This window comes from Cibotium barometz, unplaced genomic scaffold (genome assembly GCF_041138505.1).
Source record: "Cibotium barometz isolate CiBa-2024 unplaced genomic scaffold, ASM4113850v1 ctg453, whole genome shotgun sequence".
In the NCBI taxonomy this organism is placed as follows: domain Eukaryota; kingdom Viridiplantae; phylum Streptophyta; class Polypodiopsida; order Cyatheales; family Cibotiaceae; genus Cibotium; species Cibotium barometz.
Window position 1 is genome coordinate 1,053,972 of NW_028229442.1, and position 12,839 is coordinate 1,066,810.

Here is a 12,839-nt window from a genome sequence, read left to right on the forward strand (position 1 = left end):
GGGATATGCAGCCCTTGGCTCGCTAGAGAGGCAATGCTCACAGATACAGTTTCAGGAGCCGAGGACGAAGCTTTGGCTATTTGATACTCTAATTACACCTGCACTACTGTATGGTGCCCCCATCTGGGGTCCTAGCCTATACCACAGGAGGAGACAGAGGAGAGAGCCGGCCGAGACAGATACAGAGGAGGTATATGATGGGTGGAAGCCGATGGAGAGGCCCCTAGTGGCGATGATCTCACGCATGATTAGGAGTAAACCATCAGTGCCACATGAAATTGTGCGGGCAGAGATGGGCGCTGCACCGATAGTCACAGAGGCTCTATTCCAAACAGTGACATACTGTGTCACGTGCACACCCTTCAGGTGTACAGTGACAAGGCATCATTTTAGCATCATAAACATCATCAGGATTTATCAGGCATTTTATGGACATTTAAATGAATGTTTTCAGCATGTACCACATGGTATGGGTTGGATTCAGCATTGTAGCATCGCATTAGCCATCTAGACAAGCATTTGGGGGCTTGTGGAGGCAGCCGACAGCATGTATAAACCAGCCGACAGCATTGAAGTCAGCCGACCAGCCTTTTATGGCATTATATGGCAGTCGTGGGCATGTGCATCTGGCCGACTGCAACCAAACTGGCCGACCAGCACCTGTTCCCCATATAAAAAGAGACCTCAGCATTTCAGTCCATAACATCTGACTGCAGCGTTTCAGCCCTCAACGCATTCAGTCCAGCAAAGCATTCAGTTCAGCATCTACATCAGTAAACAGCAGATTCAGCCAATCGCATCTATCTCCTCAGCGTTTCCTTCCCAGGTAACAGGAGAACATCTGCGTTTTCAGCATCACATCAGCATTGCATCAGTCCCAAAGCCATCCCTTCAGCGTTTCCTTCCCACGAGACAAGGGAAAGACAGTGGGACAGTAGTTCATTCAGCATATAGGCAGCATATTCAGCATCATTGATCTATTCGGATCTCATTGTAACCCATTCATCTAATATAGCTGCATTGCATTGCATTGACACATATTTGTCTATCTCTTAAACATCGTTGAGTGCAGTTTAGTTAGACTAAGGTTGTGATTACTACGGTCAAAGACCTCACATGTCACATTGGTATCAGAGCGTTACAGGGTAACCAGCCTTAGATCATGTTCATTCCATCAGTCATACAGTAAGACATCATGTTAATCGCTTCCGCACAGTTAAACCCAGTTCTCAAATTCTTGCAGGCCACCCTTAGGGATTTTCCCTTAGGTATGCATTAGTAACCCAACCATCTGCATTCTTGCACAGCATATAGGGTTGCACATGGCTTGCATAGCAGATATCTTAGCAGTCAGTCTTGCATCTGCAAGGCATACATGTTTGCCCATGAACCCTCTGGGGAAGAATGACATCCATCATCAAAGGAGGACATAAGTTTTGGGCTTCAACTGGCAGCAGCAGGGGGTTTCTCTTCCACAGAAGACGGAAGTTTGCTCCAACATCGCCTCAAGAGGTTCAGAGCTTCAGGAACAACGGAGATGGTAGGTGAAAGGTTTCCACAGGCAGGTCAGGGGTGACTCAGGTATTTCCAAGCAGTTTCAGCAGCATTTGCCATTCAGTTCCCGCAGTACATAGAGTCTTGGCTCAAAGGATTTCACTCCTGCAGACGACCTCAGTCCCGGCAGCAGAAGACAGAAGGGGCAGTGCTTCAGAGGAGAAGGATCCCCAGAGGAGTCGAAGGGGCAGTGGTTCGGAGGAGAAGGATCCCCTGAGGAGTCGAAGGTTGCCAGGTATACCACCCAACAACAGTTTAGCAGTGGGGAATGTCACGTGCACACCCTTCAGGTGTAAAGTGACAAGGCATCATTTTAGCATCATAAACATCATCAGGATTTATCAAGCATTTTATGGACATTTAAATGAATGTTTTCAGCATGTACCACATGGTATGGGTTGGATTCAGCATTGTAGCATCGCATTAGCCATCTAGACAAGCATTTGGGGGCTTGTGGAGGCAGCCGACAGCATGTATAAACCAGCCGACAGCATTTAAGTCAGCCGACCAGCCTTTTATGGCATTATATGGCAGTCGTGGGCATGTGCATCTGGCCGACTGCAACCAAACTGGCCGACCAGCACCTGTTCCCCATATAAAAAGAGACCTCAGCATTTCAGTCCATCATAACATCTGACTGCAGCGTTTCAGCCCTCAACGCATTCAGTCCAGCAAAGCATTCAGTTCAGCATCTACATCAGTAAACAGCAGATTCAGCCAATCGCATCTATCTCCTCAGCGTTTCCTTCCCAGGTAACAGGAGAACATCTGCGTTTTCAGCATCACATCAGCATTGCATCAGTCCCAAAGCCATCCCTTCAGCGTTTCCTTCCCACGAGACAAGGGAAAGACAGTGGGACAATAGTTCATTCAGCATATCAGTATATTCAGCATATAGGCAGCATATTCAGCATCATTGATCTATTCGGATCTCATTGTAACCCATTCATCTAATATAGCTGCATTGCATTGCATTGACACATATTTGTCTATCTCTTAAACATCATTAAGTGCAGTTTAGTTAGACTAAGGTTGTGATTACTACGGTCAAAGACCTCACATGTCACATAATACTAGCATAGGCTATGGGTGCTTCCACTTGATAGATACCCCCGGCTAGCCCTGGAGTCCTCGCGACACTTGACACTTGAGGGAGATACAAAGTGCTGGTATGCATAGGTAGGCACTTGGTTTGGCATGCACGGTATGCACATGGAGGCACTTCCCCCCTTCCAGTACAGCATAGAGGCCCCATCATTTGCTCTTAGCCGCACAGAGCGGAACAGGGTTATCAGGAAGGACATTGTCAGACTGGATACTCAAGAGGACATGGAGTTCACCTAGTCGTCCACTGGGGACAAAGATGGCCTTCTACAGAGATCACCTCCTATGCCTGACAGAGGATGGGTTCATCATCCGTCCACGCTACATGGACATACACCTATCCTTTGGGGTGAGATGTGCGATCGGCCAGATCCGCACCTCGTCCCACCAACTGAGAGTAGAGACTGCCAGATATGGGCCTAGGGCGGCCGCACCAAAGGACAGGATATGCCAGCTCTGTCACACAGAGCCCGAGACAAAGGACCATTACATATGCCGATGCCCCGTGTACTGTGAGATTCGGGGAAGGTTCCACTGCCTCTTCCAAGCTGGGTTGGAACCACTTTCCAAGATCATGGACTTCCCGGATCAGAGATGCCTGGGACTTTTTCTTCTAGAGCTCCGTGGACACAGGGAGTCCTTAGTGAGATCCAGATCAGCTGTACTTTGCTAGAGAACCAGCACAAAGAGCTCTCACCAACTTCTTCCATACCAGCACTTGGAGGGCCGATCCACCCATCATACCCAGACCAAAGGCTAGTGTAGGAGCTTGGCCAAGAGGTGTGATACTCGACAGAGCCACTGAGTTATTCAGAGCTCGACGCCCCAAACCCCATGGCCCTCGCCCACGGCCACGCCACCACAGGAAGATCCAGGCCATCATCTCCCATCATCGCAGGACCTTCTCGTGCCAGCTCAGTTTTACCACCTTGAGCACCTTGTCACAGCGGCCCATGAGGGATGTATTTCTTTATTACTATTTTGTACCCAGGATGATGTACCTCATGGATATGATGTAACCTTTTGGTCTCATAGGTCATTTTGGCCTTTTGAAGACGTTAATACAACTTTATTTTTCTTTTCTTTTCTTTTCTCTCTCTCTTTGCAATGCCATAGCCATAGCCCTGTTCCCTTTTGAATCTCCATAGACTAGGGTTTTATCAAGATATAGTATCAGAGCATACGCTCATGCCTTGCTATGAGCACCCATGCGGTTACCCACGATTTGTTGCTGCCAACAGGCTTTTTCTCCATTCTCTACAAATCTACCTAATCAAAGTAATGACTCTTAATTACTTAGATAAATTTCAAAATTGAGGGTGCATTACCAGCATTAGAGGGTTTCTATAGCATGCTATATCATCAATTTTGAAAACCTCCCTGATTAGAAACCCTAATTTTCAAAAATCGTAATTTCTAGAAACCTTAATTTTGGGCTTTATTTGTAAGGGTAGACATTGGCTCATCAATAAGAGCTAAGACCCCCTGTCTCCATCATTATGGGTTCACATTAGTTCATTGAAAAGTTTGATGGGGACAACTTTCACACTTAGCAGACCAAGTTGAATTTCAGCTTGATGCGTGAAGGTCTATGGCCTTACATTGAGGAGGAAGAAAAAATGCCCGAAGAAGGGAAAGAAGCAGCATTAAAAGCCTAGAAGCTCAGAGATCAGAAAGCCGTTGGGTTGACAGCTCTAGGGTTGTCTGACACCTTCATACATCATGTAGCAGATCTCCCGACTTCTATATTGAGTTTTGCTTCCAGATTGAGTTCTATGGACTCATGATGCAGTCACATGAGAGCTTCGACGCTCATGTGAATAAGATGAAGTCCCTAATGAACCAGCTTGCACTACTCAAAGCCAATCTGGAGGAAGATGTAGCCATAGCTGTACTTATCAAGTCAATGCCTAAAGACTCCTATGGTAACCTCGTCACCACATTAAAAAACTTGCCTAATCTCACCTTGGAAGGGGTAATATCCTCCTTCAAGGAAGAGGAAAAAAAGGTAAAGAACAAAGAAGCAGGAGAGGAAAGCTCCTTCTCCTTCTTCATCAAGAAGGACAATAAAGCAATAACGTGTTGTGTCCTCTTCCTTGTTCAATACGACTCCTTCCACAGGCTTTGTGATGCAATCCCAAATGCAAAACAATGATATGTTATTTTAAGTACATAAAGTGCTTTATCAATGATGTGAGTTGTGCTTTGTTCTTGTATTCTTCATTTCCTTCCTGAAGCTACGTGAGCCACCCTACAACCGTACACCAATAGACTTCACAACTCCCACAGCTTGACTGAAACATTGTTGGTGTTTTGCTTGGCTAGTGTACATGGCAGACTCTTTAATTATGGACTAGATGGTTTCTCATTCTAAGCTACGTGTGACTAGACCATTGAATATATAGTGCCTGCGTGTTGAGGCTCTATTCTAGGTCAACTGTATGCTCCACTATGCAATATAAACAAGTGCATATCCTGCAGTTAACGACATGGCCCTTGTTGTTTCAAAGTTAAGAAATATTTGCATCCCTAAACGGTGAGGTCTCTACCATCTAGGGTAATGGAAAACCAATCAGTCCACATCTTACAGTTATTGGAAAATCCTTGAATCTTTCCCCTAGAGACAAGAAACCTCCTATTGGCAAAAACAGTTAAGGTCCTAATTACTATCCATATTAACCATAAGGGCCAGCCCTACAATCTTCGTTGTAAACCATGCATATAAAATGCTTTCTTTGATGCTTATGTGTTCTTAATCATGAATGACTGATGACCATATTTACTCTACACATGATTTGGATAAGAAAAGTGTTTGGTCAAAAGGGACAGGTTTACTCAGTTTCTATACCTGTTGCTGACAGTAAACATTTCATCTTCCTGATTCATTATTACATGATCGAGCGGACAATACTTTTCTCCTGTCAACTGATCATGGATTACAGCATGCCGATGGCTGAAAGTCCCCCTCTCAACATCCTGACCACTCACCCGCACATGATTGCCTTCCACAAGAAGTGTTCCAAAAGCAAGTGCCTCTGCAGTGGCCCAGTCTACACCTTGCTCGGTTTCTATCATTTGAGCTCGTTGATCATATGTCCTTTTAATTGTTCTATGCGGATGGAAATCAGAAGGTACAGTTGTGATGGACTTGCCCACACTTTTCAAAATGTCTGGCTTAACCCTGTCAAAACAAAGAGTCAATGTTAATGGCATCGCATTGTTTGATTTCATAAAAGAATTAGTAGTGATAGCAATTAGCTTCTAAATGCATACCCTGTATTCCTTATTCGAGAAAGCTGCTCTGGACCTTTAAACCCAGCCCAAAAGGCTGCGAGCCAATCTCGAGTTCTTGGCACATAATCTTTGCAATTGTTGAACTCTTCATTTAAGATAGACATGACTTTTTCATGTAGTTTGTCAACTTCTTCTTTTGTCATCGTTCCTGAATCAGTCAACTGTTTTTCATATATATTTACAGCTGGTGCGTGATTTCTTATAACCTGCGAAAAAGTAAAAAAAGAAACTGTCAATAAAACTCTTCCCAAGGTTGCCATGGAAGATGTTGCCAGACAAGTAAAAGCACCAGGCAGAGAGCTTATACATGATATTATTCTCCTTGGGTAATAAAATACTCCAAGGGGGGGGGGGGGGGGTGTCGGCCCATTCTAGCCTCTATGCGATGTCACATGTGCAAGCTCCATTTTCAGCATTTATGGATGTTTTGTCCAGCTTTTATGTTTTATGCAAAGTAATGATGAATATGTGTTCCGTGGCTATGGTTTAAGTGTCTAATTGCATTAATGGTCAAGTCAAGTGTTTTGTGAAACCCCCGGAAGTTACAAAATCAGTAACTACAGGAGGATCTTGGGCCAAAAGTCCGTACCGTATGGTACAATACCGTACCGTACACTAAAACATACCTTATCATAAGGTACGTACGTACGGATGCAACCTTGCCTTAAACAAGCTCCCAAGGTGAGGGGCTTCAAAGCCAATTGGATGCCTTGCAAGACTTCTGCACTCAACGGGACCACTCTATTAACCTTGGTAAAACCAAGGTAATGGTCTTCAATACTTCCTGCCCCTTCACATCCAAATTGAGCTTCACATACGGAGGAGATTGTCTCGTCCTATGTCTACCTTGGTGTCACTTTCAGTGGCCCACGCTTCCCGCAGCACATGCCAGAGTGACACGAGGATATGCAACCTTGAGCTTAATTAAGTGACAGTGCTTCCAAGCACATTTCCAGGAGCCCAGGATGAAGGGTTGGCTTTTTGACACCCTCATCACACCAACCTTGATGTATGGGCAGCCTTCTCGGGCCAGATTTATCCGATGAGGATTGGCAGCAAGTTGAGAGGCCCCAACTCATCATGTTCTCCCGTATGATCCATAGCAAACCATTAGTCCCACACCAAATTATCCAGGCAGAGTTTGCTACAACCCGGATGGTAGTGGATGCACTCTTCCAGACAGTCACATACCTCCATCACATCAGTCACATGGATCCCCACAGGTGCTCAAGGCTTTGCCCTAGAGTCCTCGAGACAACTAGCACTCCAGGGCCACTCTGGAGTATGGTATGCCTTAGTTTCCACTTGGTTCTTAGTATATGGGCTCCGCATGGACCACCTACCTTGGACTCCCCTTTTCTCTGGCTCTCTCATGAGGACACCAACCGGGTTATCCGATTAGATCTTCTCAACCTCCACCCACTGCACATGGATCACACCTTCGGAGCTCCCAACGAAGATGCACTTCTACAGAGATCAGTTCCTCATGCTCACTGAGGATGGATTCATCCACCAGCCGGGTTACCTAAGTGTTCACATGTCCCATGCCATGTGGATTGCAATTGGCCGGATACGCATTTCATCCCACCGCCTCAGAGTGGAGACAAGTAGAGCTGAGTGCGCCTTCAAAGCCGGAGAGCTCATACAAGGACCCACAGAGGCGAGGACCTGCCGATTATGCTGCAAAGAGGATGAGACAGAGGCGCATTACATATGTTGTTGCCCAGTATACTATGAGATCCGGGGAGGTTTCACTGTCTGTTTCGTGAGGGATTTGGTCCACTCACCACGATCATAGACTTCCCACGCTAGCGTTGCATAGGGCTCTTCCTACTTGAGCTCCACAGACGCAGGGACACTTTCTTGAGAGAGCTTCGGCCCTCACCACCCCGACCCCTCCCTCGCTAGCCAACCATCACCAATTTCTTCTGGACACAGGAGGTGGACACCCGACACCCATACAGTGGATCCTGTGGACTCGAAGTCTGCTCCAAACCCGCCTCACCCAAGAGGAGTTACCTCGGACCGGGCCTCCGCATTCCAGCGTGCCCGAAGCCCTCGGCCCCCCGAACGTCGGCCATGATCCCCTCGTCAGCACCAGATCCAGGACATTCTCCACCGCCATCGAGCTACCTGTCCAGATGACATACCTGAGGGAGACTTCTCGGCCATACTCATTAGCCCCATGCTTGATATTTTGGAGAGTGGTATACCATCTATTGGGAACTAATGCTCCTCTCCTGTTCCATGTTCTTGGTATTCCATGATGAGTTTCCATGGACAGTTTTGTATCACCCCAGTGAGATAGCTATGTTTTATTTTCCATTCCATGATGAGATGAGATATGCCATGGACATAATTGTATCACTGAGGTATCACAGGCCCAACATGATGACAATGTGTGGTCATACATACATAGTTCATCATGGATACATTGTACTACCTTTTAGGTCGTCTCATAGGCCCTCTGTCTCTTTTGAAGACTCTCTCTCTCTCTCTCTCTCAACAAAAAAAGAAGAAAAGTGAAGTATGATATACTCATAGAGTGCTTGGAAAAGGAGTACCTGATACATCTTTGGCTGTGTGAAAGATGGTTCATCAATCTCATTGTGGCCAAATCTTCTATAACAAACTATGTCCACCACAACATCAGAATGGAAAATGTTCCTCCAGTCAGCTGCTAGTTCACACACATGAACAACAGCTTCCACATCGTCACCATTGACATGGAAGATAGGTGCATTGAGAGCTTTTGCCACATCAGTACAGTAGGGCGATGATCGACTAGCCTTCGGATCTGTAGTAAAAGCAACCTGATTGTTGACAACAATGTGAATAGTGCCCCCCGTAGTATAGTTTGGCAAGTCACTTAAATGCAAGGTCTCATAAACAACACCCTGCCCAGAAAAGCTACCATCTCCATGAAGTAGCACACTCATGTTCTTGGTCCTGTCCTTGTCTTTGGTATAATACTGCTTTGCCCTTGTTTTGCCAATGACCACAGGATTCACTGCTTCTAAATGGCTGGGATTGGCAACAAGAGACAAATGAACTCTCTTACCACTTCGAGTAGGCCTATCATACGAGGTTCCAAGATGGTACTTTACATCCCCGCTCCCTGTGTAAGTCCCCGTTTCACCATCAGCAGGTTTTATTCCACCACTGAACTCACTGAAAATATGCCGCAAGGGTTTCCGCACCACATTGGCCAGAACATTTAGTCTACCTCTATGGGGCATCCCAATAACAGTGCTTTCCACACCAAGATCTGCAGCCCTATCAATGAGCTCCTTCATGCCAGGAATTAGAGTCTCACAACCCTCTAAGCCAAACCGTTTGGCAGCTGTCCACCTTTGTGCCAGAAAATTCTCAAATGTGCTACTCCAAATGAGGCGGTCTAGGATAACGGCCTGCCGTTGGGGACTGTACTTCCGTGGAGCCTGTGTTTCTATTCTTTCACGAAGCCAATTACACTTGTCACGATCTGGAATGTGCATGTACTCATATCCAACAGTACCGCAATATGCCTGCTCCAAACGGGCTAAAATGGCTCTGAGAGTCTGCACAGGGCGATTCTCAGAAAGGAAACCTGACATCCTCCATACTCCCAGAAAAAATTCTCGATCTAAGTCTGCTTCAGTGAAGCCGTAAAGAGCCGGATCCAGATCTACAGGCACTGGCCTTTCCTCCATTCCCAGGGGATCTAGCTTTGCTTTCATGTGGCCGTTCACTTGATAAGCCCTAACTAGCAGTAGCAAGCGCATGCTCTCTTGAATTGTCTGTCCAGAGATGCCAGGCATGGTAGATGCTTGACCTGTGAAATTCCTAAAGAAGTTGTTCCAGGATTCATCCACACTGTTTGGATCGGTCTCCCACGCTCTCTGCAGTTCTTCCAGGTAAACGCTGCTTGTGCCATCGAGGAAGTTATCAGTAAGCCGGGAGAGGGGCACTGCCCTCGGCACAGGAGCCTGCTGAGACCTCTCCGCAGTTCCATGAAGGGATCTCGACAACACTGGGATAATCCCAGCTTCAAACCTAATTTTTGCCCTCTTCACAGAAGCGAAATGCCCATCTGCAGACGATTGTGCAATTGGAAATGATAGAAGGGTTTCCCTACCTGCTGCTTTGAAAGTCGAAAGGGAACGCTGCAACCGAGCATTCCGTAACTTCACGGCCCTCAAGGCCGCGGAAGAAACGTTAAACCACCCCATTCCCTGCAATCAAAAATCGCTCCTTGGCTTCTACGACAGTAAAGACTTCACCTAAATGGAAAGGATTGATGCTGCTCTCAAAAAAATGCCTTGTAAACTTGTTTATATTGACATCGAGGATAATTTCTTCAGAGCATAACAAGTTGTAGCCATGTAAACTAACTTTTCATACTTCTGATCGAGGAGAATTTCTTTAGAGCATGACAAGTTGTAGCCATGTCTCAAGGACAATCATTTTGAGTTTTTTTTTATAGCATAACTCAAAGGCAAGTTGTAGCCATGTCTGAGCAAGGACAATCATTCTGAGTTTCTTTCTCTCTCTCAAGGAGGCAAGCCTTTTGGAAAGAAAATCTTATTTATGCAAGCGATCAATGGGGTTTGAGATAAAGCTTCCTCTTCTCCATTTGGCATGGTAGGGGTCTCCACATACATCTTGTTGTGCTGCTCTTAGAGGGTTTTGTGGTGAAGTGTGGAAAGTAGCTTGTGTGTCGTGCAAGATAGCAGGGTTCTTTGTCTAAGATTATGCTCCCTATGCAACTAGATCTTCTCTAACCTCTATTGGTCCTAGGGGGCACCAATTCTAGGAGTATGATGTCTTCAAACTTGGCGCCCCATTGGAGTTGATTCCCATCGAAAGTTCTGAACTCCTAAGTGAAGGTTGTGCATCAATTTTGGCTATGGAAGCCAAAGGATTAAGAGTCAAATCAATTGAATTTCCCTAACTTCACACTTCAATTGCATGTTATTCATAAGAATAAACATGTAAATCCTTAAGACTAACACACAAGTCTTCAAATTAACATGTAAATCCTTTAGATTTACATGTTATTCATAAGAATGAACATGTAAATCCTTAAGACTAACACACAAGTCTTCAGATTAACGTGAAAATCTGTGCAAACCAACACGTAAATCCTAAAAACTAACGGGTCAATAAAGTGTTAATTGAAGAAATTTGGGGTACGAAGTTGAACTTGAACCAAATCCTTTATATATAGATGAACCCCAAGAATCTTAACCAAGTTACTATTGGGATCATAAGGGAATTTTAATTCTGGTTTTCCAAGAAGGGGTACAACCTTAAGGCAAAGATATCAATTGAATAGCCCATAGATCTCCACTACATTGTTATCATCATTAAGGACTCCACAGGGTTGCAGAGAATATGAAGAATGCTTTGAATGTACATGAGTAGTAGCTATGATGGCTTTGACTTGTAATGAAGCGGCGTGGAACCCTTGTTCAAGGATTGTACAATGAGTTTCATAGATCCAGCCACCACTATGATCAATGTCCTTAGTGCTCAAAAAGGAAAAGTGTATGTGATACCTTTGCATACACTCATAAGGCTACAAGCAAGGTAAATGCTATTGAAAATGGAGAGACTGCTAAGACGTTAAGGTAAAGAAAAGTGAAAAGGTGAGCTTGTCCAAAGCGGTTCACATGAAGATACAGCAACCACTTCTTCAACTACTCCTTCAGAGGAGAAAGACCCATTCTTCAACTACTCCTTCAGAGGAGAAAGACCCATTCTTCAACTACTCCTTCAGAGGAGAAAGACCCATTCTTCAACTTCTCCTTCAGAGGAGAAAGACCCATTCTTCAACTACTCCTTCGAAGAAGGACCCATTGTTATAACAGGTTAAGCAGACTCAAGTCGAGGCTAGGCCCATGACAACTTAAAAAAATACTTTAACCATGGCACCAAAGGGAACAAGAGATTATCCTAATCCTAAGCAATAGGTGAGTAGACTAGAGAAAGTTACGAATCTAATACATGAGTGTCAAGAGAAGTTTGATGCCTATGGCAACTGAAAAGAAACTCTAACCATAGCACCAAAAGGAGCACGAGATTATCAAAATCCTAAGTAAGAGATGAGGAGAATAGAGGAAGCTATGAATCTGGTACAAAAGTGCCAAGAGAAGTTTAAGGCCAAACTCGAGGCTAGCAAGTGCCAAGAGAAATCTTAGAGCTTCTCGAAAAGTGATTAAAAGGAAGGACTGAGCTTGACTTTGATGTCCATAATGTTTGATGAATGATGCATACACCTCCATAGAAAATACCTTGTCCAGTGATCCTATGGATCATGAGCATAATGTGAAAACGTACCCAAGGGATATTATAAGACTCACTATGTTTTTATCCTTAGAGAACAGACTGCCTATTGGGTCGTTACTCCAAAAGAAATCCAAGTCTTTGGATGGATCTCAAAGAGTGGATGGAGGTCAACTTACAACTAGAAAATGTTGTTGCTATAGTGAGTAGAAAATGTTGCTGCACTCAGTAATTACATGAACAAAAAAATGAACCCTAGTGTTATTAATAAACTTTAAGGGGAAAACTCAACTAACATATCAATAGAAAATCTTGGTGATTACTTTGAACAAGATGATACTAACGCAACATGGGTAGTTATGTAGAAAATGTTGTTGCTAGTCAGTAGAAAATGTTGCTACACTTAGTAATTACTTGAACAAAAAAAAACTTGTGTTATTAATAAACTTGAAGGGGAAAACTTAACTAACATACCAATAAAAAATATTGGTGATTACTTTGAACAAGATGATACTAACGCAACAAGGGAGTTATGTAGAAAATGTTGTTGCTAGTCACTAGAAAATGTTGCTACACTCAGTATTCCTTGAACAAAAAAATGAACCTGTGTTATTGATAAA

The 12,839-nt window shown here is 44.5% G+C and overlaps 1 protein-coding gene across 1 annotated transcript in view; it reads right to left on the bottom strand.

The window, feature by feature from the left end:
* LOC147602585 (uncharacterized) overlaps positions 1 to 10,442 on the bottom strand; it is a 76,962-nt gene extending 66,520 nt beyond the window's left edge. Inside the window, exons 1-3 of the mRNA XM_086797850.1 lie at positions 8,517 to 10,442; positions 5,932 to 6,158; positions 5,507 to 5,839 (exon numbers count right to left, since the gene is read on the bottom strand). Of these exons, the coding sequence (XP_086653976.1) occupies positions 5,507 to 5,839; positions 5,932 to 6,158; positions 8,517 to 10,163 (2,207 nt within the window). The 5' untranslated portion in view covers positions 10,164 to 10,442. The remainder of the gene's footprint in view (positions 1 to 5,506; positions 5,840 to 5,931; positions 6,159 to 8,516) is intronic.
* Positions 10,443 to 12,839: the final 2,397 nt, after the last annotated feature.